The sequence below is a fragment of the Bipolaris zeicola genome (genome assembly GCF_000523435.1).
Source record: "Bipolaris zeicola 26-R-13 unplaced genomic scaffold scaffold_109, whole genome shotgun sequence".
In the NCBI taxonomy this organism is placed as follows: domain Eukaryota; kingdom Fungi; phylum Ascomycota; class Dothideomycetes; order Pleosporales; family Pleosporaceae; genus Bipolaris; species Bipolaris zeicola.
In genome coordinates this window covers 24,754-50,200 of record NW_006912158.1, presented here as the reverse complement: position 1 = coordinate 50,200, position 25,447 = coordinate 24,754, and the positions used below count along the sequence as shown (strand labels likewise).

The 25,447-nt window shown below is 51.8% G+C and overlaps 12 protein-coding genes across 12 annotated transcripts; 8 read left to right on the top strand and 4 right to left on the bottom strand.

Moving 5' to 3' along the window:
* Positions 1-339: 339 nt before the first annotated feature.
* COCCADRAFT_27437 (uncharacterized protein) lies at positions 340-1,179 on the top strand (the record flags this gene model as incomplete). The annotated part of the gene is made up of 1 exon (XM_007715544.1): positions 340-1,179. One exon carries the CDS (start codon positions 340-342, stop codon positions 1,177-1,179), a length of 840 nt encoding a protein of 279 aa, XP_007713734.1.
* Positions 1,180-2,622: 1,443 nt separating this feature from the next.
* On the top strand, positions 2,623-3,444 carry COCCADRAFT_62159 (uncharacterized protein; the record flags this gene model as incomplete). The annotated part of the gene is made up of 1 exon (XM_007715564.1): positions 2,623-3,444. A coding segment is annotated over one exon (822 nt), but the record flags the coding sequence as incomplete, so codon positions are not given.
* Positions 3,445-4,016: 572 nt separating this feature from the next.
* Positions 4,017-4,967, top strand: COCCADRAFT_38041 (uncharacterized protein; the record flags this gene model as incomplete). The annotated part of the gene is made up of 3 exons (XM_007715563.1): positions 4,017-4,668; positions 4,719-4,800; positions 4,862-4,967. The coding sequence occupies 3 exons, from the start codon at positions 4,017-4,019 to the stop codon at positions 4,965-4,967; spliced, it is 840 nt and encodes a 279-aa protein (XP_007713753.1).
* Positions 4,968-5,736: 769 nt separating this feature from the next.
* COCCADRAFT_38040 (uncharacterized protein) lies at positions 5,737-6,897 on the bottom strand (the record flags this gene model as incomplete). The annotated part of the gene is made up of 1 exon (XM_007715562.1): positions 5,737-6,897. The coding sequence occupies one exon, from the start codon at positions 6,895-6,897 to the stop codon at positions 5,737-5,739; it is 1,161 nt and encodes a 386-aa protein (XP_007713752.1).
* Positions 6,898-7,877: 980 nt separating this feature from the next.
* Positions 7,878-9,332, bottom strand: COCCADRAFT_99990 (uncharacterized protein; the record flags this gene model as incomplete). Its single annotated transcript, XM_007715561.1, has 2 exons — positions 7,878-8,351; positions 8,586-9,332. The coding sequence occupies 2 exons, from the start codon at positions 9,330-9,332 to the stop codon at positions 7,878-7,880; spliced, it is 1,221 nt and encodes a 406-aa protein (XP_007713751.1).
* A 250-nt stretch (positions 9,333-9,582) lies between these two features.
* Positions 9,583-11,211, bottom strand: COCCADRAFT_99984 (glycoside hydrolase family 5 protein; the record flags this gene model as incomplete). Its single annotated transcript, XM_007715560.1, has 1 exon — positions 9,583-11,211. The coding sequence occupies one exon, from the start codon at positions 11,209-11,211 to the stop codon at positions 9,583-9,585; it is 1,629 nt and encodes a 542-aa protein (XP_007713750.1).
* Positions 11,212-12,239: 1,028 nt separating this feature from the next.
* Positions 12,240-13,489, top strand: COCCADRAFT_99952 (uncharacterized protein; the record flags this gene model as incomplete). The annotated part of the gene is made up of 2 exons (XM_007715559.1): positions 12,240-12,587; positions 12,638-13,489. The coding sequence occupies 2 exons, from the start codon at positions 12,240-12,242 to the stop codon at positions 13,487-13,489; spliced, it is 1,200 nt and encodes a 399-aa protein (XP_007713749.1).
* A 1,882-nt stretch (positions 13,490-15,371) lies between these two features.
* On the bottom strand, positions 15,372-17,158 carry COCCADRAFT_100010 (uncharacterized protein; the record flags this gene model as incomplete). Its single annotated transcript, XM_007715558.1, has 3 exons — positions 15,372-16,583; positions 16,759-17,036; positions 17,134-17,158. The coding sequence occupies 3 exons, from the start codon at positions 17,156-17,158 to the stop codon at positions 15,372-15,374; spliced, it is 1,515 nt and encodes a 504-aa protein (XP_007713748.1).
* Position 17,159: 1 nt separating this feature from the next.
* On the top strand, positions 17,160-18,044 carry COCCADRAFT_27430 (uncharacterized protein; the record flags this gene model as incomplete). Its single annotated transcript, XM_007715543.1, has 3 exons — positions 17,160-17,268; positions 17,309-17,550; positions 17,778-18,044. 3 exons carry the CDS (start codon positions 17,160-17,162, stop codon positions 18,042-18,044), a joined length of 618 nt encoding a protein of 205 aa, XP_007713733.1.
* A 463-nt stretch (positions 18,045-18,507) lies between these two features.
* COCCADRAFT_100030 (uncharacterized protein) lies at positions 18,508-19,002 on the top strand (the record flags this gene model as incomplete). The annotated part of the gene is made up of 3 exons (XM_007715557.1): positions 18,508-18,567; positions 18,633-18,766; positions 18,864-19,002. The coding sequence occupies 3 exons, from the start codon at positions 18,508-18,510 to the stop codon at positions 19,000-19,002; spliced, it is 333 nt and encodes a 110-aa protein (XP_007713747.1).
* Positions 19,003-19,789: 787 nt separating this feature from the next.
* Positions 19,790-22,270, top strand: COCCADRAFT_6248 (uncharacterized protein; the record flags this gene model as incomplete). Its single annotated transcript, XM_007715540.1, has 5 exons — positions 19,790-19,812; positions 19,868-19,979; positions 20,034-20,192; positions 20,266-20,762; positions 20,809-22,270. The coding sequence occupies 5 exons, from the start codon at positions 19,790-19,792 to the stop codon at positions 22,268-22,270; spliced, it is 2,253 nt and encodes a 750-aa protein (XP_007713730.1).
* A 1,614-nt stretch (positions 22,271-23,884) lies between these two features.
* COCCADRAFT_99929 (uncharacterized protein) lies at positions 23,885-25,446 on the top strand (the record flags this gene model as incomplete). The annotated part of the gene is made up of 3 exons (XM_007715556.1): positions 23,885-24,151; positions 24,291-24,918; positions 24,989-25,446. 3 exons carry the CDS (start codon positions 23,885-23,887, stop codon positions 25,444-25,446), a joined length of 1,353 nt encoding a protein of 450 aa, XP_007713746.1.
* Position 25,447: the final 1 nt, after the last annotated feature.

Sequence of the window (25,447 nt, the reverse complement as noted above, 5' to 3'; positions counted from 1 at the left end):
CCATATATGGTTTGCTGCCATGATGATGACAGAATCTGTGGTTTACGAAGCATCATATGAACTCCGACTATCGTCGTAAGGTGCAGATCAGTAAGAGGGACCATTGGAATACTGCATTCGGAACGAGCTGTGTGATGACGTCATTCCATACACTTCTTCCGCACAGATGCATCAATGGAAGATGTATGTATGCACCCTTCCATACCCAAAGTTCTGGACGAGAGCAACCCGAATTGTTCCTGGGACTTGGAATTAGACATATTTGTAAAGTCCTTCTGAGAATTTTTAAACCCCGGAGCGTGCGATTGATCGCGGTGTTTAACGAGGTGGACGAACAACATGAACGCAGCACCTCAACACCTTAAGGTGTTGCTCACTGGCGGTGCACGAGGCATAGGGCGCGGTCTGTTCCGCCATCTCTTGACCGCCGGCCACGAAGTCATCATCCTCGACTCCAACAAAGAAGAACTAGACCACGTGAAAACACGAGCGCAAGAATGGTCCAACGGGCAAAAAGAAACCTGGCACGCCCTTCACTGCGATCTCAGTTCACGCACCCAACTCAAAGCCGCCGTGAACGAAGTGAACCAAAAATTTAACGGCAAGCTCGACGTCCTCATCAATAACGCCTTCCCCACCGACCTCAGCATCTCCTCCGACCGCACCATGGAAGCCCAAGGCGAAGACATAGAAAAAGAATGGGACTTGAAACTCGCAATCGGCCTCACAGCACCCTTCCTCCTCAGCCGCCTATGCGTCCCCTTGCTCGCAAAAGGAAACTCAACCCCCAACTCCCCCGGCACAATCATCAACGTATCCTCCACCCGCGCCTACCAAGCCGAGCCCGACCACGAGGCGTACTCCGCCGTAAAAGCCGGACTGCTCGGCTTAACACAGTCTATGTGCGTGTCGCTGGGTCACCGGCATAAAATCAGGGTTAACGCGATTATCCCGGGGTGGATCCACGTTGCCAACGAGAGTAAGGCTGCGGATGAGAAAGGTGGCACGTGGGAGGAGGGATTGACGGGGGAGGATACGGCATGGCATCCTGCGGGGAGAGTGGGCAAAGTAGAGGATATTGCCAAGGCGGTTGAGTATGTGGTTGGTAATGAGTTTGTGACGGGGCAGGAGGTTGTGGTGGATGGGGGTGTGGGGAGGAAGATGGTGTATCCGGAGTAGTAATTCAAATGGAAGTGATTTTGTTTGTGTGTGTTTTTGATTGATACAGGATGAGTAATGGGATCAAAACAAAGCACTCGAGTATACAGAATGTGGCCGTGCGGATGTGCACATGCGGCAGCGGCCCGAGACGCATTGATGGACACCTGCAGGACGTTGAGCGACTTGCTTTTGTATGTTGTTTGCCCTGTGCCACGTGTGTTTTTTTCCCCACGATGAATGCTAGTTTGTTTTTTGCGCTCGAGTCGCGGGAGTGCCATATCTTTTTGATGCGCGTAGGAAAGTATAATCTAGGATGCTGGATTTTTACAGTGTATACATGAGTTTCTGATGAGGCTTGATAGTCAAAATGGTCGAAATTTCGCTAGAGTATACAGGCAGACAAAAAGTAAGAAGTGCAATTGCAGATCATACCCTGGACTGCTCAATGGCAGAATTGGTTACGCAGTATCATCAAGTAGTAGCTACTTTCCTAGTTCAAGTTGAGGACTGAAGAACCATGTTGCCCCAAACTGACGCATAAGAAAATAGAGAGTGTTGCCACTCAGAAACACTTCACAAGCTATAAATCCTCATTCAATTTCACTACAGGCTCTCCTCTGCAACCGTTTGCTTAATATTCTGGGTAGCCGCAGGGTCACGTGCAGTCCATGCTCCTACCCGTTTGCAAACCTAGAAAAGGTCGCGCTCACTGGCCCGTCACTACACTCTGCTTTAGTAACTCTCGAAAACTTCTAACTAGACCACTAGTTACTCTTGTCAAATTGATATGATTCCCTGATACACATATTCCTCTGCAGCGTAAGTTTCTGGCCCTCACCAAACATTGGATCATATCCAGCGACTCACAACACAGGTCATCATACACAAACAAACAACAGCTCTACTGCCTAATCACAAATCATTGAGGACTCTACTCATATCTTGGGATACATAATTCCGACCAACCAAGCCATGCAAGCCTCCGTTGCCAACGACAAGTAAGTTCGCTTAGTGCATTACAGTGTAACATGATACTTATGTTTATGTAGAGCTTCCTTGCCCATTAGCCTGGGCCAAGCTCCTTATATGGCTACAAACACTTCCCGGTACAAGACTGCGAAGAATGTTGGGCGACCAGATATCAAAGCCACTCAGCCTGAAGACAACCAAGTTCAAGAACAGGCAGCGGTCGCTGCGAAGTTGCCAAAATTAAAGAAGAAGACTAAAAAGGCATCTCGCGGGAAAGCTGTCAAGGTGGAGTTGGTAGCTGAAAAGCCCACTCAGCGGGACGTTCAATCAGTCACGTCTTCTGGATTGCTTGACCCAGAAGCCGGAATTACAAAGGCGGTGGCTCTATCCGTAGACTCTTCTACACTGTCTTCTCCTCCGCTCTCTCACAAGGAGTCAGAGTCGTTGACATCGACTGTCTCAGCGCTCAAAACCTCTAGCGATCAGGCATGTGCTGAGGGTTCATCCATTGCCATTGTCGACCAGTGCCATGATAATCTTCTGGAGATGATCCGTCCTCAGCGTCAAGCTCTCCTCACAGGTCCGCGCATAACCATTCACATTGGCAACACATCTGTCGCAGACATCTACAAGCGCTCCGCGACGGCTGCATCTTCTGTTTTGCACCGTCACTTCACTAACCACCCAAACTCATTAGAGTACCGGTTCTCGCGTGGCCAGATCCACCCCGGTGCCGTTCGCCTACTGCTTATCAAGTGGATACGTGAAGCTTGCAACGAATTTGAGGCGCATGCTGTACCATATCAGAAGACGTTTTTCGAGGACATCGCTGTCCTACGAGCAGCTCGCTTGCTAGGCATGGAGAGGTACTGCTCGCATATCCTAGGTGCTTACACCACCTACCTGAAGAGCGAACTTCCAAGCTATGAAGAGATTGTTATCATTGAGCAGAACGCTACGTCAGACAAGGATCCGCTGTGGACTACCATGGTTAACCATCTCTGTCACGAACGCTTCAAAGGCCTTATCCCTGATGCAGATGAGTTTGAGGAGTTCTTAGAGACGCATGATCGCCTCAAAACGGCAATGGAAACCGCTGATGCATTCTTTGCAAGCTGTGCAAAGAGGTATGCGGATGCCCGCGAGAGCGAGCGCCGTCAGCGCCGTCAGCAGAACGAGGCCGAGAAGCGTGAGCGTATTGAGCGGGAGAGGCGTGCTGCTCAGTCACTGAAGAAGAAGCTGGATGGGGCTGGCTCAGGTCTAATGACTGTCACGGCCGACGAGGCGAAGATGCTGCGTGGTCGTAGCTACGCGCCCTAAAGGGATGAACGTATGCCGGGTTTTACTTCCGGGGTATGCCGCATGGCATTGCTCTCACGACTTCGCGGAGAGGATAGAGAAGGGCCGCAGATGAGCGGGCATTGTGTAATTCGAAGTCGAAGTCGACATGGTCAATATTGGTTGGCGTGAACCAGACGTAGCCTAGTCCAAAGAATGACTTGTCTTTCTTCTTAGCTTGCCCTGCCGTTCCGTCATCTCAAAGACGGACAGCTGTTGAATTGGGCGTTGGAAGCAGTCCACAAAGTCCAAGTCGCAACGGTCAGCGTAACAAGATACAGAATTAAGATTTGTGCTAAGACGCTAGGCGCCCATCTGTCGCGTTCTACTGGCTGGCAGGGCGGGAGATTATCCCAGGTTACGAATTAAGCCGGGTAGCGCGGACCCGACCCCTCATTGGCTCGGTGCTGGCTATACAGATATGTAGCATCATCGCAACACCTCATTCCTCCTGCCCTAAGTGCCATTGCGCTGTTTTTATCCCTTCAGGATCTGTAGTTTCCTCTTTTGATCTTTTTTTTTCGCAGCTTTGCACCGCCAAAAACATAATGGTGACGACGCGCTCACGCCCTCAAGGCGACTTCCCCACCTCGGAGCCATCGCCCACCAAGAAGACGCCACGATCGTGCAACTCGACCGCGTCGCCTGCGCCACCAGACTTCGGCGCGTCTCCATCTGGCGCAGCTTCTCTGGCCAAACGCGCAGTCTCGAATGCTTTCGACGAAATCAGCCCTCCTGCTCCCGCCGCAATTGACGAGCCAACATGGTGCCACACAGCCTCAAAAGTCACCCTCGCCTGGCTGTCTATATCATGGCCCCTCGTGCTTTGGGATACTCTGTACATCCTGGGGCGACCGCACACCATGGCTGGAGGCGCACTCCAATGGCCACTGTGGAAACCCTACGAAACTTACGCAGCCATCGATTACGTATACGGATGGCCCGGATGGGAAAACCATGATGGATTCGGAGCAGCACAGGGCGTGCTCAATGCCATCGAACTCATTCTATACGGAATTTATGCCCTGACTGTATACAACCACGGTCAGCCAGCTGCTGGAGGTACTGGTGTGGAGGTGAGCAAGGACAAAGGCGGTTTCTTCGCCGGCGGCATCAAGGTGCGAGGCAAGTCCGGTAACCGCGCAGTCCTCATTGGCTTCACTGCTGCCGTCATGACGCTGAGCAAGACGATATTGTATTGTATGTATACAGGACCTGTGGTTCAGCATATTCCATTCTAACAGAAATAGATTGCAATGAGTACTTCTCCGACTTTGCCAACATCCGTCACAACGACTGGTTCACACTCATCTTTTTATATATTATCATGAAGTGAGTCTCTACTTTTCTGCATAGAATATCATCACACACATGATGCTGATCATCTCCATAGTGGCCTTTGGATTATTTTCCCTTCATACATGGTCATCGTTTTTGGTACCGACATTGTCACCGCTCTCGACTATGCCTCCGACCCGTCGTCCAAAAAGCGAAATTAGTTTTCAGCACACCTGTTTTGCGACTGACATTTGATTCTGCATTTTTTTTTCAACACCTTGCGAGTGACTGTGAGGTTTCGACCATTGTGAATGAATCTTTGGGATATGCTTATCGTCTCTCGGCGTCTACAGTAGCATCGTCAATAGGTGGAAAGAACCCTTTTCAAACACCATGATGAATATTATCTAGTTCTACGACAGTCCGTTGGGGCCTCGTATCTAGGCGGAACACTGCATTGTCCTGCATAGGCTAGTCACGTGTATCATGATTACTCTGGTGGGCAACCCAAAAGACTCAGTAGACCATTCGTGTCTGGTGCAAGACCAAGAGGTGATGTTTTCACATCTAGTGTTCTGATATTCTACAACAATAACAGCTTTCGCATTTGTATTCAAAGAAAATCATTACATTATAGGGGTTTGTAGTTGCCTCAGTGCGACAGCCATACTGCCACGGCTTTAATTTGATATTTTGCATGCCTTCCACGGGTGTTTCCAACCAACAAATCAATTGTAGTAGGGAAAACAATTACGTTCATGCCGTGCTGTAGCAATTGAGTGGACTTATTTTTCTTTCGCATTGCCTCAATACGCATGGCTCCCCATTCATTATCCTATCAACTATACTAACTATTTCATATCAGGTACTCCAACCGCCCTATAACCCATCCACCCCATTCGCAGTTCTCGTTATCCAGACACTAACTGCCCTCTCCTTCCACACCATCATCCCTCCTCCTTTTCCATCTACCACCACCACCACCAACCCTCACATAACACCACAGCACCCCCTACCCCCACACATTCCCCCTCCACCTCCACCACTACCAACACTCCTCCTCGCCCCATCCAACTCGGCCACACTCCCCGCCGCACCAAACGGCCCCTCATCTTCCTCCACCACCGCCTTCTTCCGCTCCAACTCGTCGCGGCCCAGCGTGCTGAAGACGCTGCGGTGCGAGTGCGAGTGCGCGGTGTGGATGGATATGTTGGACGTAGCGGAGAGGGGTTTGCGCGCTAAGGGTACGGTGGGAGGGGGGCCGGGTGTTTTGGTGCGTTGGGGTGCTGTTGGGGCCGATAGTATATGGAGGTGTTGATGTGAACGTGAGAGTTTTGGCGCGACGTTTGCTTCAGGGTTTGGGTGGTTGGGCTGGGCTACGCGCGTGCCGTGTTGACCCTGTGTTTTCCATGTGTGGCTAGGCTGCGGGTTTCTGGTTCTAGAGGTGGAAGTGTGCCGGTTGCGATTTGAGGCGAGGATCGGGGCGGATTTGATACGTGGAGGTGCGGTATGGGTTCTTGAGCGCGGTTCGGAAGCGGATTGGGAGGAGATAGCCGGGGTTGGTGTGCCGAGAGGGAGGTGTGCAAAGCGTCTTTGTGATGCTGTCATTGGTGTGGGGGTATCGGGGCAGGCGGCGAAGATGTCTATGTCGTTGTTGTCTAGGTGTTGGGTTTGCTTGCCTGCATCTTGCTTGATGGCACCGCTTTCTTCGTCTTTGCCGTCCTTTCGATCTCCAATCGGCATCCTACGCCGCAAAGATGTTGCTGGTGGCGTGCTATATGGTCTGCTTCTCTGACTCTTACTCTGATGTCTGCGCTTCACGGGTGACTTTCTGCCTGCTACTGCGCCACCTCGCCGTAGTCCAGGCATATTGGCATCCACTTTTTCACCTTGAAAGCCCTGTTGTGCGTGCCGGATCTGATCATGCTTTTGCAGCATCTCTACACTCTTGGGCCGCATGAAGAGGTGCTCTGCCGCCCCTTGTGATGTGTGACTCGGCTTCTCTAGCTCACTACAACTCTTGCTCATGGGGTTGCTCGAGCCATGCGGTGGCGAAGGCGTGATGGCACGGATGGTCGGGCGAGCAGATCCAGGGCAAACAGGACTCTGCGGTGCAGAAGTAGAAGGACGCGGATGGAAGTGTGTGGACATTATGCCGTTGTTGGTTGGATTTGAGAAATTGCAGAGAATAGAATATTGAGAGTTTTGTGGCAAGGCGTGCCGAATGTCGGACTCGAGAGACTGAGCAGCTATGGATTGGTTGCAAGGAGTATCCTACGTCCAATGGCATGAAAGCAAACGAAAGTGTTTGCGCTCAGACTATAGTGTGAGTGAATGCGATGCCGGAACTGTCTTTTTGTAACCCCGCTTTCTTATCTATCTCTTTCAAACCCGATTGACCTGGTCTAAGTATCTAAGCTCGTGTTACTCTCACTATTGGGAAAAGGCGGTCTGTCAATTCTGTAATCACCGATGGAACATTTCTGACAGCAGCTCTATCAGGGCGCTTAGTAAAAAGTCCGTTGCATCTGAAATTTCGAGAATGAAGGTTTTCCCGGAGAGAAACATAACACTGTTACACGGCATACGTTACTGTGTGGCTTTTTGTAGCACGTGGAGCGAGTACGTACGACGCGCAATAATTCAGATGGCTTGCTGAGAATGTACATATCAAAGCGCGCAATCATTTCTGTAAGAATTGTATTTGTGATATTATCATGTACAAGGAGTGTTCTGGATTTGCTTGGAATCACTAGACAGTGTTACGAAACATAAACTGAATGGTTATGCAAACTCCTATTATTTGCTCGGCATGTAAAGACATATAAGACGTGTGAGTTCCAGGTAAAGAGCCATGTTCTGTACTTCCGTCGAGGATCCTCAAATTTGAAACTAAATTTTGGCATGGATATATATCTACGCAACACCCGCACCCTTGGACTCGATATATATCAAACACATGAACACGCAAATTATATCTCTCTTCTTCTTATTTTTAAGATTTTGCTTCCTTGGTCTCCACAAGCTATAACAAATCAACATCCTCTACATCATCATAACGTCTACCCATCAAACCCTCGTCCACAACCCCTCAGTTCCTCCGAAAAAACACCACCATCCCCCTATCCACCTCACATAACCACACAACACCGAAACTCCCGCCCACCTTCCCCTGCGTGTCCATCAAATGCCATGTCAGGATACACGCGGAGTATCTGTTCTCGATACTCATTCACCTCCCTCGAAAGCCCTTCACCCCCATCCACAACAGACAACGTCTGTTGATGCGTCAGGGTGGTTCCCTGCACTATGGTTACTGGGGTGTTATATGTCCTTCCTCTGCGTTCATTGCGTTGACGGCGTTGCAGGGCGAGGTCGTCGTAGGTGCCCCAGGGGGGTGGGCGCGGACCGTTTTGGAGATCCGTTGAGGAATGGAGTAAGGGCGCGGGATGTGGTCGCGTATATGAGGGGACTTGGAAGAAGAGTTCATGGCTACGCCGGTGAAAGCGTGTCTGGAAGGCTGGTTCCGGGATTTGAGGTGGCAGCTGGGCGTTTGGGGATTCGAGATTTATGTCTTCGAATTGATCCGATAGGCCAACGGTGGCCTCGTTGTTTGTACCATGCACATTTTCTGGAGCATTACCCGGCTCAGTTGACGAAGAATGCCGAGTGTGGGTACCGCCGAATGTCTCTGGTGCAGTTTGTCCACAATGTCGAACATGTGCATTGTATGCTGGAGATGACGGGGCAGATGGTAATGAGTCTTCCGGTAAGAGGCGTAATATCGCGGCAGAAGGTTCATCATATCCAGGCGGATCCGAGGATGACATGCATGGGACATCGTGGACACCATGGCGGTATCTTAGATATATTTTGCCGTCTCTTTCCTCCATTCTTTCGTCCGTTGGTTCCATTGTTCGTAGTGGACATTGTGCACATACATGCTCGGATGTCGATTGTGATCGATCCTGACTTTCGAGCTGGACTTTTTCCAACGGTACCTGAGGCAAAGGACGATAGGTTATCCCCAATACTCCCATATTCTCAGGAACTGGTCTCCGTGGTATAGTACGCTCCGTCACACGATCAATGTGTTCCGGCGGTTGCACCCGTGCAATTGCCGATTCAGAGTCGTACGCGGTCACCTCATCGTCACTTGGTGAGTGACTGCCGCGTAGGTTGATAGGCTGTGTGGGATGATCTGAAGTTGCTGACGAAGTAATTCCAAGAAAACTCCTTTGATCCATTCTCTGGTTCTGTTTCCCAATATGACTTCCCATTGGAATTGATCTGGAAAAATCGACTTGCTTGTCCGGACCGGATGTCGCAACTCGAGTTAAAGAGATTTCTTGTTCAGAGGCGTCTATAATTGAGGCTTGCGCACTCATGTCTATCTGCTCTAGATAGACCTTCCTCACCCGTAACGGACTTGGGGCGAGATTCTCTGGACTTGGCGGACATGATGGAATCTCCGTGTCGCAGTATGCTTGGTATGGCCGGACTTCTGGTGTATCGTGAAGTAGAGACGACGCCTCACTGCGTGGAATTGCCTTCGTATCAATGTGCATGGGTTGAGTGTGATCCATGGCTTAGGGGTCTTGTCAAATGATAATAAAGGTAAAGGGGATAGTAAGGGTTGTTGACTGGAGTTGATGTTACGATACACCCGAAGGTCAACACAGGATCATTTATCTGCATAGGCGCGTATGACTACTACCACTGTTTCACTGATGTTCACGGCATCGGTTGCGTATAGCATAGTGTATGATGAATGTCGTTTCTAGGTGAACTGGAAGTGGGAGTGAAAGGAGGCCATATGGTGTGTGCGCCATGACCTCAGATGCCGAGCGTGAATTGGCAGTCTTGCACACCTTTCCTCAAACCCTGCTCAAATAGCCAGGTAAAGCCGCCCCTGTATCCGCTCTCTCTGATACGCTTCAGAATCCAAAGTTCGAGCATACCGATTTTGTCACCACGCGTGTCTCTCCCCTCGAAAAATGCAAGCGCGTCTTGAAACCCAACCTGCCAGCCGTGTTCGTACTTTTCATGTTCATAGGTGCCATTTGGATCTACACCGGTCCAATAAGCCACGTGTTGTTGGAAAGCGTTGTGAAAAAGTCCTGCTCTTTCGTGTCGAGCCTTTTCAATCGTCTCATGCCTCTGATCGGCGGACATGGCGGTGTAATTTGGCGGTACGATACTTCCATCTTCTGTTTTAGCTTTGAACCCCCATTCACCGCCCGGCATCCAGTCCATTTTCCATGTCCAGAAGAAGCTACCACCAGCTCTCTCCTGGTACCTCTTGCTTTGTGCCTGACCAAACTGTTTCACTAGCTCTTCCTTTGGTACTTCACCACCCTTGGCCCATGAGTCTTCAGTCATAACACATGAGTACTCGCCAACAATGGCTTGAACAGCGCCGCGATCATGGACTGCACCTTCTTTACCGTCCAGCTCTCCCATTTTGGTACCAGCCTCTTGAATGATTTGCTGTGGCGACTTGGCTTTGTCGTTGTCTGTAAAGGCCCAGTAATAGTGCGTATCGACGACGACTGGACACTGCGGGTAGGAGTAGGTTGAGTTCTTTTGGAGACACCAATCAATAGCTTTTGAGAAATTCCAGCCATCCGATATGATGACAGGCATTTCAGGATCAATGGCAGATACAGCGCTTATGCACTCATCATACCACTCGTACATGCGTTCACACTCCCACTCAGCCTCGTTGACGAGCTGTATTCCAGCAATCTCAGCTCCAGATTTTGTGTCTTCGGCAATGAACTGGCAACAACGAACGCCTAGAGAGCGGTTGAAAGGATTGCCCCAAAGTTCAGCACATCCACTATTTGTCCCAGAATGCTCCTGCGCATTTGCTCCTCCTGGAAGGGCATGTAGATCGATCAGAACTCCAATCGAGCGCGTACGTAACCTTTGAATGAGGTTGCGAATGCTATCCCATGCTCCAGTGTAGATTTCAGCATAAGGCTCAAAGGGCGTGCCCTGTGTGAAGACTGCACCGGGCAAGTCGTAGTAACCGATGGGTAAACGGACGGTGGTACATTTGGCTACGTTAGCTAGCCATCCGATGGCATTTTCGGAAACGACATTGGCCCAATGCTCCTCAAACTTCTTTCTCGTCTCATCGATGCCAATCCTTTCAACCCATGCCTTGACTGCTGCAAGCTCACTGGAGCCTTCTGCGCCTTCAGGGAATCGAGAGTGCTGGAGCCAGCGCTCAATGACATAGACAGATCCGAGGTTTGTGCCATGGTGGTAGCGATAACGGAGAATATCTAGTGAGGTGGGGTCGGTGATACCCTGTTTATGATTACCAGCTCCATTTCCATTGAAGTGCTGTGCAGGGGGACATTGTGTCTGGTGTTGGTAATGTGAACTACTAGACTCGGCATCGTTCTGGGTCAGGTTTTTGAACTCGGACTTGGCTTTCTGCAGGAAGCCTCTCATTGTGAAGAAGTGGAGCAATTGTTAGATAGTATGCACGCAAGGATGATTAAGCTTGCTTTGCTCCAAATAAGACGATTGTAACAGTGGTAGGCTGTGTACTGGGACGCAGAATATCAGGCAGTTTCTGACAGAAGTGTCAGTTGAATAGGGGGTGAGGGTTTGGTGTGTAGGTGCATGGAACCGAGACATGGTGGTGCCGAGTAACCGCGTTGGTGTGCTGGAGATGACGTAAAGTGGAGAGTTGGAGACCCGTAGGCTGGCGCGTTCTACATGTGCATGTGCAATGGGACTACTAGGAGCCCTATCTTATCGCGAAGGCCCATTGTTCGGCAAGTTATCACCCCTGTTACTACCATGTGGGGAACGACTACCTTTTGCTTGGCTGACTTGATATCTTTGGAATAGTGTCTAGATGTTCTTTTGTTTGCGAGATTGACTAGATCTGAGAGTAAGTGCTTATAGTAGGGTTGGTCCTGTGTAGGCATCTAATAGCCTTGTGGGGGCATGTTTCGGGTAGGACTCAGGATTAGCTTTGGGATCATAGTAGCACCATTGGAAACTACTCAACCCAGCATTTCCTTCTTACGATCGGCAATTGTGTAGAGCTTTGCCTGGAAAACAAGACTACGGTCATAAACACACAATGAGGAGGGAGACGAAGATGAAGACCAAGCGAGGACGAGAGAGAGAGAGAGAGAGTTAGGCCAGGCTGCAATCCCGCCAAGCTGCACTGGACCCTGACATGTCCCCCTCCCCCAATCGCGTCGGCTCGTGTCCGTGATATGCCCTCCCCAACCCCGACGCGCCTACTACCGCACTACCTTCTGGAAACACATTGTTTGTTTTGATTTGTTTCTATCAGGGATTGGAACACAGTACAAGTCGTCCCTCAGTCACATCCAGTTGCCCCATTCAGACCATTATATCACAACCCCACGCGTCATCTGCCTTGGTACATCAACGCGTCGCGGGATACGGAAGACTGCAGCAGCAACACCATGAGCGCCACAACGCCACACAGACCGACCATGGCCGCTTACCACACGCCCTCGCAGACACCCTCGCGACGGGTGCTAGGAAATATCACTCCAAAGGCCTTAAATACGCCCCAAACTCAGACAAAGGCATATGAAGCATCACAAGCCCCACGAGCCGAAAGCCCGCTGAAGCACGTTACCCCAAACACGCCGGTCCACTTTGTCGACAAAGAGAACCTGACGACGCCCAATGCGACTGTCAGGAGCAAGAAGCGGGGCATAGAAGAAGTCGAGGGCGCCGAGACGATTGGAAGTGCAAAGATGCTTGCTCACGCACGCGACGACAGTCCCTCAAACACCGGTGTGCGCTTAACTGCTGACGCGATACAAAAACACACTGTTGGTACACCATGCTCTGTGCCTCTTCATATGACTGACAATTCTCATAGGAAAACAACCCAATTGGACTCGCAGATCCCGGCTCGCCTACCGAACGCGCCACGCCCTCACCATCACCCGAGCCTGAGCCGGAACTAATCCAAGCATCTCAAAAGAGCAACCAGTCCTTCTCCGATTTTCTCAACTATGAAATGTGTGCCAGCCAAAAGAGCGACCCAGGCAAAGAGCAAGAACGTCCAGCTGCATTAGCGCCTGCCCCACCAGTTGCAGAGACAAAGACCAAGTCACGGGCGGAACAGTTGCGCACGCGCCTCAAGTTTGGTCTGTACAAGGTCAAGACGAACCAGGTCAATAAGCGCGACGTGGACATTATTGCACCATACGAGACCAGCGCCCTCTATTCATCCAACACGATCAACGCGTCGAGGTCAACGGCCACAACATACTCTAGCGAATCTCAAGACACTTGCCGCGTTCCCAACATTACCATATCCTCTCCCCAACGCGACCAAGGACCAGTCTTTGTGAAGGCAAATCTCGACCCGTTTCGACCCATTAGCAAACTCGGGCCCGCTCCAGTTCATTTTGCACTGCCTTCCGGTGGCATGAATTCATCGCGTACTTTGCAACAATATGACATCGCCTCTTCACCTCCTGCCGTTGAGTTGCCTAAATCCGCTACACCCGAACAACTCATGTCACCTGCTCGACACGGAGACCACTACCAGATGACTGCTGAATCGGGGGTGCGAAATAACCAGTATAGGGCAGGCGAGTCTGCACGAGAAAGACTGCAACGTTTGAAGCAGGAGCAATATATGGGAGATAGCCTTTCAAATAGCATTGGGGTACAAGGCGATGCTGCAGAAGGACTACTACAGCTTATGCAACACTCGCGATAGTAATGACAAGAATCATATCTTAAAGATGAAATAATCAGTTCACGTGGCTTCCTTCGCGTTTAACTCGCGACGTCCACTTGTTACGAATGACGACTAGTAATACCAACATATTCTTCCAACCTGAATTTCCCATGTCCACTCATGTCCTGTTATCAACATGATGACATCGTCTTGGCGAAACCCAAAGTTTGTTGACATGCATGCACCCGCCTTAGCGTTATGCCTCTACACATGTAATCATTCCCGAAAACCACACAGTGAAACAGGTATTACCAGTCTATGCACATGGAACAATAAAACAAAGAAATCTGATCCAAGAAAACCGCATGTCTTGCTGAGTCCGCCAAGTCACATACATACGTAGGTGTGAAACATGTAGTTCTTCCTCAAACATCAATGATCCAACAATGACGTCGCAAATGGCCCTCAAAAATCCTAATGAGGGAGGAGAAGAAAAAAAAGAAAAAAAAACATGGGAAAGTCAACAAGCGCCATGCAAGGTTATCGCTCGACCCATTAACCACAGACATGGGATTTGGAGGGAAAGCAACTTGCAAGAACAACATGGCAGATCCGTATACTATACAATGACTTGACTGTTAATCTTTCCTCAAAAAAAAATACACCTCCCCCCCCCTTCATTCTCTCTCATCCAAAGTTACTCAAACCCATCACGATTGAATTCTTATCAACAGCAAAATATACATATACAAAACCCCCCTTCCCATCCCATACCACACAGCCGTTTTTTCTAGCGACGACCACTAGCCCCACGCACCCACATGCAAGCTACATCCGTAGTACATGCACGCCACTACTATTACCTGCCACGCGTCCGCCGTCGCCACCACGTGCATGGAGCAAATGCATGACTTGAGTTAAACTACTCTAGCGAGGTAACAGTAGCTTTTTCATCAACATTTCGCGGCGTAGGAGCCCCGGTACGGAAAAAAAAAGTTGAGATGGGGGTTTCGTTGGAATTTTTTTTTCTCTCTGTTGGATTGCGGAGAGGGGGGGGGGATAGGTGAGAAGGGGGATCAAAGGTTGAAAGGGTTGAATGATGTTCCCGGATTTCGTGCATAAAAAAATGAATGGGGATAGGGATGTACGTACGTATGTGACCCCACCCCATTGCGCTGCCCCTGAACATCAGGTTGATCAGAAGAACGCGTGACTTTGGATAATTTGCTTGTGTGGGGTTGAAGGGGTTGGGGGGTTGGGGAGTTTCGAGGCTGGAATTGGAATTGGAATTGTTCATTTGTGCATGATAACATATTCTTTTACTGCTTGTGCAAATAATCAAGTGGTTCGTTTATTTACACACACGCAATACACATTTACAATGCTAAATGATTTACAGCATAAATTATAAAGGCAGACAATTGTATTCCCAACGCATTTTTGATATGAGCTACATAATCACCCTACGCCTCGCGTTTCTCCCCTAGACTGTTGTTGCTGCTACCACTATTACCGCAATTGCAACCTGGTAGTCTGAATATGCCATACAAATTTGTCCCAGACGTCCGTTGTATTAGAAAAGGCGCGTTAAGCGTTTGTTTGGTCCAATAATGAAAGGAGAAGGAAAAAGAGGCAACCGAGGCTATCCGTTAAAATATTCCCAAAGTGGCCTTATTCTACTACACATGAGTGGTATCCAGAGCTCGTGGTTTGGCAATGTCCCAATTACGCCAACGCCAGTAGAAAAGGAAAAAGGTTCAATCGTTGAACGGAAGTGTGCGCCAATAGAATGAACAAGCGCCATATCGTACTGGAGCATAGCTGCGGCGCTGTGGTGGTTATCCTAGTATGAAATTCCAAGGTGCCACAAATGACCTCAAAAGGCAGCAAATGAGATGATTCAACCGTGTCCATGACCGGCTCAAGCTGGGCGGCGGCGTCCACCCTTGAGAGACTTGACGCGGTTGAGGAAACCACCACCAGGTGGCTTGGTTTCGGCAGTAGGGGATGAGGCGCTGTCAGTAGTAATGGATCGTTGCAAAGCGGCACCACGAGGTGGTGAAGCTCCCATCCTTCCATCGGCGTCACCGGTCCTAATGGACGCTCCCTTGGCATCGTAGGCCCTGTCGTAGTCGTCACTAAAGAAGGGGTTCTTTTCATTAGCCTTGGTCTGGGAGAGCGACCCGGTGCTGTAGGACCCATTGTGGCCGTTTGGGCTAGTCGCGGCTCCGTAACGCGCTTCGGGTGAAGTGATGCGAGGATTGTCTCCATAACGTCGGGGCTGCGAGATACCGCGGAATCGCTGGGCAATCGACTTCTTGCGGCCAAGGCCGTTCTCAGCAAGCTGCTTTTGCCTCTGAGCATCGCTGTCCTCTTGGATAGCCTTGCGAGATGCTGGAGCACCTTCAAGGAATGTCGAGGTTCCAAGACCGTTGCTCTGCTCACCGTGGACGATGTCGTCTCGGCTCTTGGCGCTGTACTCTGTAGTTACAGGCTTCTTCCACTCGGATTCGGCGGTACTGAAGTCTTCGAAACCCTCGGCGCCTCGGCCGTGGATCCTGTCCAAATCGATCTTGTTGTTCAACGGTCCAGCACCCCCTAGCGTGTTATTGGCGGATCCGACCGGGAAAGCCTCCATTGGCGCGCGCGTGTCCTTCTTCCGGTTTCGGTGTGGCTGTACGGCGTCGTAAGGGCCGTCATGGTGAATCATGCTAGGTCCGTAGATGCCGGTGACGTCGAGCTTGTCGATCAAATCAAGCCCTTGGGGTTTGCGGACGCGCTTGCCCGTCTTAGGATCCTTTGCATCCTTGGAACTCTCATGCTCCTTGCGGCGCTCCCTGCGCCTGCGGTCGTCGCGAGGGTCCAAAGAACCTCGGTCGATTATCGAGGATTCCGAGTTACGTCGGGGGCGCCGAGTCGTCTCACGGCGTTCAGGGCTGTTTGGGTGGAGAGGACGCGACGAGCCTGGAGGACCACGTGGTCGAGGAGGGCCACGGGGACCGTCCCGTGCCCGCCTCTCCTCATCAGATCGAGATGGGCGGTGGGCTGCACGGGGATCGGTACCGCTTCGGTTAGGGGCTGGGCGTGAGGGAGGAGCTGGCTTCTTGTCGCTGTCATCGATGGATAGGCTCTTCTGTATGTGGGGATGTGATGGTCAGTAAAGTGGCCAGCAAAAAGCGTTTGAAGCATCTCGTGATGCATATAGGAAGGAGGGATGGATTTTGAGCGGACAGCTGTTGCAACAACAAAGTGCACGTAGCCGCCGGGTTGACGGATAAATTGTGGTGCAGAGCGCAAGGAAAACGTACAAAGATGTCCTCGGTGGCCGAGCCAAAGGTGGGTTTCTTGGGCGATTCCTTCATGTTTGCAGACATGTCGATAAGGTCGCGCGAAGCTTCCTTGTTAAACTCGGCCTCGAAGGTCGAGATAAAGGGATTTCGTGACATTGGTCTGCTGCCGGAGCTGGAGCGGTTGGTGGCACTTGCGGGAGAAGGAAATGCGGGAGAGGGATAACCGGGCGAGGCAGCTCTGCGGAAAGGGTTGTTTGAGGAAAGGTTGAGCTGCAGGCCTGGCGAGGGCCGGCGTTCTGTAGATAAGAAGGGGTGATGAGCTTGGGAGCAAATTGGAGCGGAGGGCCCAAGAAGAGGGTGAAACGGGCGATCGAAGGGGGAGGGGGGTAATACCTGGCATTGACGGCTCTGCAAACATAATGCCGTCCTGTTGTCGACAACCCTGCTGTGCGGCCCAATCAAACACTGGCGTTGCAGGAGGCGGCAGGCGAGCGCTGTGCGACTGTTGGCTGGTGACGCGCAGTGCGGGTAAGCGTGTCGTGGTGCAGCGGCCTCTGTTGCTGGGTAGGGCAGCAGAAGCAAAAAGGGGGGCGTAATTTAAGACTGGCGATACCAATGCTGCAGTGTTTCGCGCTGAGGATAGAACGGGCCCCGTTGGCTGGCTGGCGGCGGCGGTGGGTGCAGGTGGGCGGGGCGAGTGCAGATAGGCTTGTGTTTGAAGGCCCGTTAGTAGTCTATGCAACGGCTAGTGATGTCGAGTGCCCAGGCGACGGCCGTGGTGGTGCAGGCAGCGCAGGAGGCCGCGGGGGGGTATGTGTGTAGTTATATGGGCGAGGGAGCGAGCGAGGGAGAGGGGGGAGGGGGGGAGGAGAGAAAGAGAGTCCGGCCGGAGGGGGGGAGGGGGTGGCCAGGAAAGGGAGAGGGGCGGAGGACAGAGACGGCAGGCGGATGGGGTTTATGTAAAAAGAAGGCGCGGAAGGGGAGGAGACACGATGAGGGCTAAAAGTAGCTACTCCTGCTACCAAGTACTTATTTAGTCGTCGGCTGGACTGGAGCAAGTGCAAGAGCGGCCTAGGTCTTTCTCTGGCCAGCTTTGGAGCGGCGGAGCGGCGAGCGGCGAGGTGGGAGCTGGGGGACCTGGGACGCTGCGGCGTTCGGTAGGACCGGCCGTCATCTGGGCCGCTGGTCACGAGCCTGAGGAGGAGAGGGAGCAAAAAGCCACCATGAGGCCGATGCCCGCCAGAAGAGCAGCGACATGGACACGCGCCTATGGGGTTTTTGGGTCGCTGGCCAGACGGGCATAGCGTTGCGTCCGCCTGACTCTGCTACTGTACCGACGCCCTCCTGAGCAGTATTGTAGACGTACACCACTACGTACATGGTCCCATAGTACTTACTACTGTACCTACATCCTCCATACTACCAAGCATTCACACACACACACACACACACACACAGACTGCTCGCCCACCCGTCACCCCGGCCGAGGAGGCATCACTGTCCACCCACCCCCCCTCCATCTCGCACTCGCTCTTCCTCCCTCGCGCAGCTGATTTGTGCAAGGGCAGACTCGTTAGCCCGCCTCAATCTACCCAAGTGGATTAGCTGCCGACTCTGCGCAGCCTGGACATTGCGGGGAAAAAAGGACCCTGAATCCATCCATCCATTCTTCTTTCAGCCTCAGCCGGCCTGGCTCTCGACACTCTCAATCGCGACCCCTTTGCCATCCCCATCGCACCGCACCTGTCAGATCAGACGCTGGCAGCAATGCCCATGCCAGACGTGCCCGGCTTGGGCGGATACTCGCGCTTTGAGCTCGAACTAGAGGTCCGCAATTCCCGTTGTCCGCAACGTCATTAGCCCCTGTTTTATCTTCATTAACACGAACCTAGTTTGTCCAGTGCCTCGCCAATCCCGTTTATCTCAACTTCCTGGCCCAGCAGAAAACGCTCGATAAGCCCGATTTCGTGGCGTACCTGCAGTACCTGCAGTACTTCAGGGAACCCAAGTACGCCAAATTCCTACAGTAGGTCCCCCCTTTCAGCCCTGTAACACTCGACCACACTGCGCCCAACAACTGCTCCATGACGCCACCCAGCTTACTGATGATGATGCGCCTGCAGCCATCCCGGCCCAACGCTCCGTGCGCTTGAGTTGCTGCAGCAGGAGCGCTTTCGCCAGGACATTCTCGCTCCCGGCCTCGTCGACAGGCTGGTCATCCAAGGGCAGCGCAACGCTGTGCCTGGTGCTAACACGCACTGAGCCCACGTGGGGCCACACCGCCAAGACACACACGGTCGATCATGGCCGTGTGGCTGGCCCTTTTGGCTCCCTCGACCTGCAAATACTCCCGACGCCCCTCTCCCTCTGCCGCCCTGGACCCCAGCATAGCCAAAACCAGCTGAATTATCCATTATCCTCCTCTCGCTTGGGCCTTACACCTGTGTCTAGCCCAGCCGTCCATGGTTCGCGCCATGGATGAAGCCTGCAGCCCATGACCGTCGGCTGCTAGCACCTCGTCCTGAGACGCCAGATCGACGGCTCGATCGGTACTCTTGCTCTGCATCCTCCATAGTTCGATCGCTTTGGTAGCAAAAATATATATTTAGTGTGTAGTCACAACGGCAAGCCACCGTATTCAGGTACCCTAGAATAGCGCACGGCGCTATCGTTTGATGCTTGATCTATCGTATTCGCATTGCAGTGACGTCGTCCATGTACAGCCTGCGTGAACCAAACAAACAACAAACAATCCCATCCTTAGCCCGGCCATGCCGTGCGGTGCCAATGCCATGCATCCATCCTCACAACGGATCCCAGTAGTCGCGTCGCCTACTGCACAGCTGGGCCCATTGGCCGGCTGCACGTGACATCATGGCTCGGCCAATGCTGCCCCGCGTCGCGCGATCGCTGCGAGACATCGAGGGCGCGGCACACCCCCCCAGTCTTGTAAGCTGAGCTACCAACAGGGTACTTGGTTGCCGACACAGTACTCACGCACCCCCCCCCCCCCCCCCCCCCCCCCCCCTCACTGTCAAACTTTGGCACCATGCGCTCCGTATCCGAAGCCGAGTATGCCCATGCGTCCTCTACACAATTATTCTTGACAAACTCTGACGTGATGTAGGAAGCACTGGCGCTTGCTCGACAACTTCCATTCCTTGACCGATCTCAAGATTCACGTCTCTTCCCACAAGGACCCCCAAATTACTGCCGGCCTCCGATCTGTCTGCTGGAAAGTGCGATTCCCTCCACTCTCTTCATCCTTCTGCCATTGCTCATCCCACAGCCAGATCTTTCTTGTCTTCAAGACTCTCGATCGTTCGTCATGGCCCACCCACCTCAGCCAGGCGCGCAAGACATACGAATCCCTCCGCACTCACTACCTCCGTGCCATTCAGAACCCAAATGAGTTCGAGTCTACCGTCGATCCCCTCAGCGAGCTATCAGAGGTACGTATGTCTCGTCGCCCCGTCGCACGCCCCCTAAACATGTCGCTTATTGACAGGTGCTAAGCGTTAAAAGTCCCCATGGATAGCCCTACGAGCCGACGAGGAACTTCGGGCCGAAATATTTCAAGACATTGAGCGATGCATGCCAGACAATGTCTACTTTCGCCAGCCCGCCACCCAAAACATGATGCTGGACATTCTGTTTGTCTGGTGCAAAATGCACCCAAATATTGGCTATCGGCAGGGCATGCACGAGATACTAGCCCCCGTGCTATGGGTTGTGGAAAGAGATGCCATTGAGCTCGTGGGCCAGAAACCCGGCGCCAAAGACCGCACGCTCGCAGATATGCTCGATTCTGCATACATTGAGCACGATACCCACATGCTTTTCTCCGTCATCATGCAGACTGCAAAGTCGTTCTATGCCCTGGCAGAAGTTGGCTCAGCTTCCAAAGAGACTCCAATGCTTGCTCGCAGCTCTAGGATCTTCGATGACTACTTGTCCAGGGTTGATCCAGGATTGCATGGCCATCTCGTGAAGCTCGACATTGTTCCTCAAATATTCTTGCTGTAAGCCGACAACGAGCCTGGATTTCCTCTCAACTAACAAGCACAGACGCTGGATACGTCTTCTTTTTGGAAGAGAATTCTCTCTTGACGCCGTATTTGACATGTGGGATGCTCTGTTTGCGATAGACTCCACGCTAGAACTAGTCGACATGATTTCCATCTCCATGTTACTACGCATACGGTGGGAGTTGATCAAGGCTGATACCAACGAAGCTTTTGCTTTTTTGCTCCGATATCCGGAGCCGGCCAACCCACCTTACACCTTCATCAAGGACGCTTTGTATCTTCGCGACCACCTAACCCGACAGGGCGGCGTAGAGATCATCACAAGATACGGAAAGAAAGCCCCCGTTTTCGAGTCTGAGACGATAGCAAGTCCTCGCGATGCTTCGCCGTCACCATCGTTCGCCTCGAGCCGAACACGGAATAGCCTGGGGTCGCCAAGAAGCTTTGTCAGCCAACAAGGTGCTGGCATAGAGGCATTGATTCAAGGTGCTGCCAAAAATGTATTAGATCGTGGATCCCAATGGGGTGTGGGAAAGGCTCTACGCGATGCTGTAGGGGAAGTAAAGAAGAATGTCGAAGCCTATCAGTCAGGAGTGAGTTCGGGCAATGCAACGCCACGATCCGGTGCAAGGGAGTTTCGAAAACCTGGCCTGCCAACAATCGCTGCCAATGGGCGGCCAAGTCTGGAAGGAATACATTCTGCCAAGAGTATGAGTAAAATAGAGGAGCTCGATCGTAGAAACAAGAACCTGGCCAAGATGCTGGAGGCTGCAATCGGTGAGTTGTGGGAGCATCACCGCGAACGTGACGAGGCACAAAGAGCAAACGCAGATGATGAAAAAGGCAAAGAGGCCATCGAAGCACTCAGTCTTGCCATTGCAAAGGTACAGTTTGTACAAGTATACCTGGAAGATTCATCCATACCGTTGCCTGTCGATGAAGCAACAGAGCAGGCTGCAACTGCACAGGCTACAGCAACTCTCGCTTCTCCAACCCCTCCCTCAGCGACAGGATCCGAGCAGAGTCCGAAGGTCCAGCCCGCTACATCCACGGCAAGTCCTCGTCCCACCACACCTTTGGTAGCCGTGTCAAGCAACCCTACTCCAATTAGTTCACGCCCGGCATCCCCTCCTGTCAGCACACTGTCGCCACCATCGAAGCTCGCCTCGTATCTATCCCCGAGGTCACGGCCACACCTCACTTCTTCAAGCTTTTCATGGATGTTGGGCGAAGACTCGGCGTCTTCCAACTTTGCCTCCGGCACAGCGCATTCAACCTTTTCATCTGATGAGAAACGACGGATGAAGGGCAAAGGGTTTTTGTTTGGCGATGACGATGATGACGACAGTAGTAGCATCAAGGATGGGAAGAGAGGCGTTGGTGGCAGTAAGAGTGGCACAAAGAGCGCCAAGAATACAAAGGGTAAAAGCCTGCCAGAGCCTGAAGTGGAAGAAGAAGTAATCGATCTCGCAAACATGGGTAACAAAGGAGGGGTGGTCTAAATTCCGTTTGGCTCTCTCCAAGGCGCCTCAGCATCAGTCTTTGGAGCGTCGGCGTGGGGTATAAAAGTCATCTTTGGAAGCAACGTAAGAGGTTATGGTAACTAATCCAATCGCGATGGAATGTCCATGCCCAAGGTTGCCACCAGAAATCCTACGTAAGATGTTCACTGTGCCGTTTGCGTGGCATGGCGCGCTGCGCACATCGAGACTGGGTGAAGACATCCATCCGAGGAGAGACGATCCCCCGGAGTACAATGACGGAGGGTGACCCGAATACAATCCATCATCTGCCGCTCTTGCATGCTCTCAACCAAACCAACAACTTGGCAGTCCGGCCTCATCACTTCTTTGGTCAGCTTACAGCATGTTGTTCTGGAGGTTCTATGCGCCCAAAGCCACACGCCAGTTGATGGTGCGGGTCGCCCCCACCCTCCCGCCGTCCTTGGTGCCGCCGCCAATGCCTCGCCAGGCCTCTGGATTTGCCACCCCAATCATCCCACATAGCACGTCTGCTCCAATGATTAGCTGACCACGAGGCCCGACCCGCCTAAATGAACCAGGTCGGCAAGTCGGCCACGTTGGGGTGCGGGAGACTCTGGCAAGTGCGGCTATTGGCGTCACAGCGGCCGTGGCCGAAAACAGTTGGTCATCGGTCAGGCATGAGCAGATAAAAGGCCGCCCCGCTTCTGCCCCTCCAACTGTTTCTCTTTCCTCCAGCAAACGACCGAAGTACCAATCTACAACTATCTTCTTTTACATCACCAAACCATCACACTTCAAAGACTCATCAAAATGAAGGGAGGCTGCGGAAACTCTGGATGCACTTGCGCCGACTGCGGCTGCGCACAGGGTGCTTGCACCTGCGGCAAATGTATGTTTTTTTTGCATATCCGAGCTTTTGTTTAAAGACTGGCCATGTTGATTTTATGTATTTGAGCTGCAAAAGTTGAACTCGTATACTAACAGTCACCGTTTAGAAATGTCGAATCTTAATTCTACTACCATGCGACAAGACCACCCCATTCGACTCACGCCCTGTCCATGGCACGGAATGTTTGAACATTCATGTCCGACCCGAGCGATCGCTATACTGAATTTCAATATTTGATTTGAATGCATACGTATGGGAGAAGCAGAACGAATAGTAAATATAGGAACAATAGCATAACATGACTATTGACGCAACCTGTTCCTTCTTTTGCCGTGATGAACTCTCTGTCTTGGTTGAAAGTTCCGCGTCCCTGGGTCATTTTATATTGATTTGCTGCACGATGTATGCACATGAATCGAAGTGGCGCAATATGACTATAGGTCGTGTGCAATCCAAGGTGACCATCTCAAACCAAAGCTTACTTGAGCTACGATCGTTAAAAGTAGCAGATACTAACTGTTGGTGTCTTCCAACCTCAACTTCCTCTGTGTACCCTTATACCTGACGTGAGGCACACGTCAAGGCTGGCCCTACTCATAGACCGGTCGCGCCTTCCATCCGTGCACACCCACTAGCGCCATGTACTCGGAACTATTCCGACAGGACCCCCCAAAGCATTACCCTCACGCTTACCCTGATCTCTGTCCATCCAATCCACACCAAACTATATCAGATATGAAAACATGGAAACCGTATCTCACACCTTTCCAACTAGAGGGGACGACGCTGTGCCACCAGCAGATCCCATCCTCGCATCTTCCCTAATCGACGACGACGACCTAGACGACTTGATCGACCGCGTGTACAACTCTGCTATCAAAGACCGCAAGGAGAAGAAAGAGCATTTGATAGGAACTGGAGTCAAGAGTGTGGATGAAGCATTATTCGGTGGATTGGAAAGTGGACGGGTAGTCGAAATTAGTGGTGAAGCAGGTGCAGGCGTTAGAGAGGTAGGTTAATTACAGAAGAGAAGAGTAACAGAAAAAGATCAAAATCCTAACTTGCGGAAGAAAAAAAAACAAAGTCGAGTGGTGGAACACAATATATTCAGAGGGAAGAGTGAAACTAATATATAGTTTTTCTGCTTAGGTTTACGCAACACTACTCGTCACCTCTCTCTTACAAAACCCAGACTCCACAGCCGCGGTGCTGGATACAACAGGCAACTTCGACGTCCTGAGATTATACACTCTGCTTATTGCGCGGTTATCACATCAACCCCAGGATATACTATCCGCCCTTTGCGAAGCCGTTGGTGCAGAGTCGGATTCGAAGGCGGAAGATGTGGCGGCGAAGGTGCTGGATCGGGTGAAGATTATGCGCGTGTTTGATTTTGAGGGGGTGGTGGAGGCGGTTGGGGAGGTGAGGGAGGGGCTTGAGGGGGGAGGGAGTGGAAAGGTTATAAAAGGGAAAGAGGAGGCGTTGGGAGAGGAGCGGGTAGGGGTGGGTGAGAGGAAGGAAGCTTCGAAGAGGATGTTTGTGCCAGATAGCGAGGACGAAGATGAGGATGAGGAAGAGGAAATGCTGTTTGAGATCAAGGCCAAGCACGGTTTGGCATCGCAAGGGAGAGATACCGATGCGGTATCAGTGCCAGAACCAGGCCACGCAGACACACCAGAGCAATCCAAGAAGAGTAAATCGAGTACTCTAAAATTCATCCTAATCGATAATCTCGCCCACGTCTTCGGTCCCTTATCCAAGACCGACATGAACAAAGGTCTGTCTTCCCTTCACTCCCCCACCACGATACAAACACCGAAAACTGACCCGAAAACTTTCATAAACAGCAACATCCCTCACATCCACCCTCCTCTCCACCCTCGCCCATCTAACCCATTCGCACACTCTCTACACCCTCCTCGTAACCCCCACCACGCCTCTTCCCGCCACCCGGGCTGCATCCCCTACACGCGGAGCCCTTTTGCACCGAGCACACGCAGCAGGTCCAGATCAAGCAGAGGCAATACCGCAACCTTCTATTTTCTCGAGTAATAAAATAGGAGCGGGAATGCCGGGCTTAAATGGACTGATGGGGCTGTACAGCGATATACGGGTACTAATCAGTCGGATACCTCGTCGGAAAGTTGATGCGCGGATTTACTATGACGAGAAGATTGATAAGGCGAGGAAGAGACGGGTGGAGATGGTCGGGGTGCTGGAGGTGGTGGGGGATAGATGGGGAGGGAGGACGGGAGGTTGGGGGGTATTTGCCGAGGGACGAGATGGGATTGTAGATGTGAAATAAG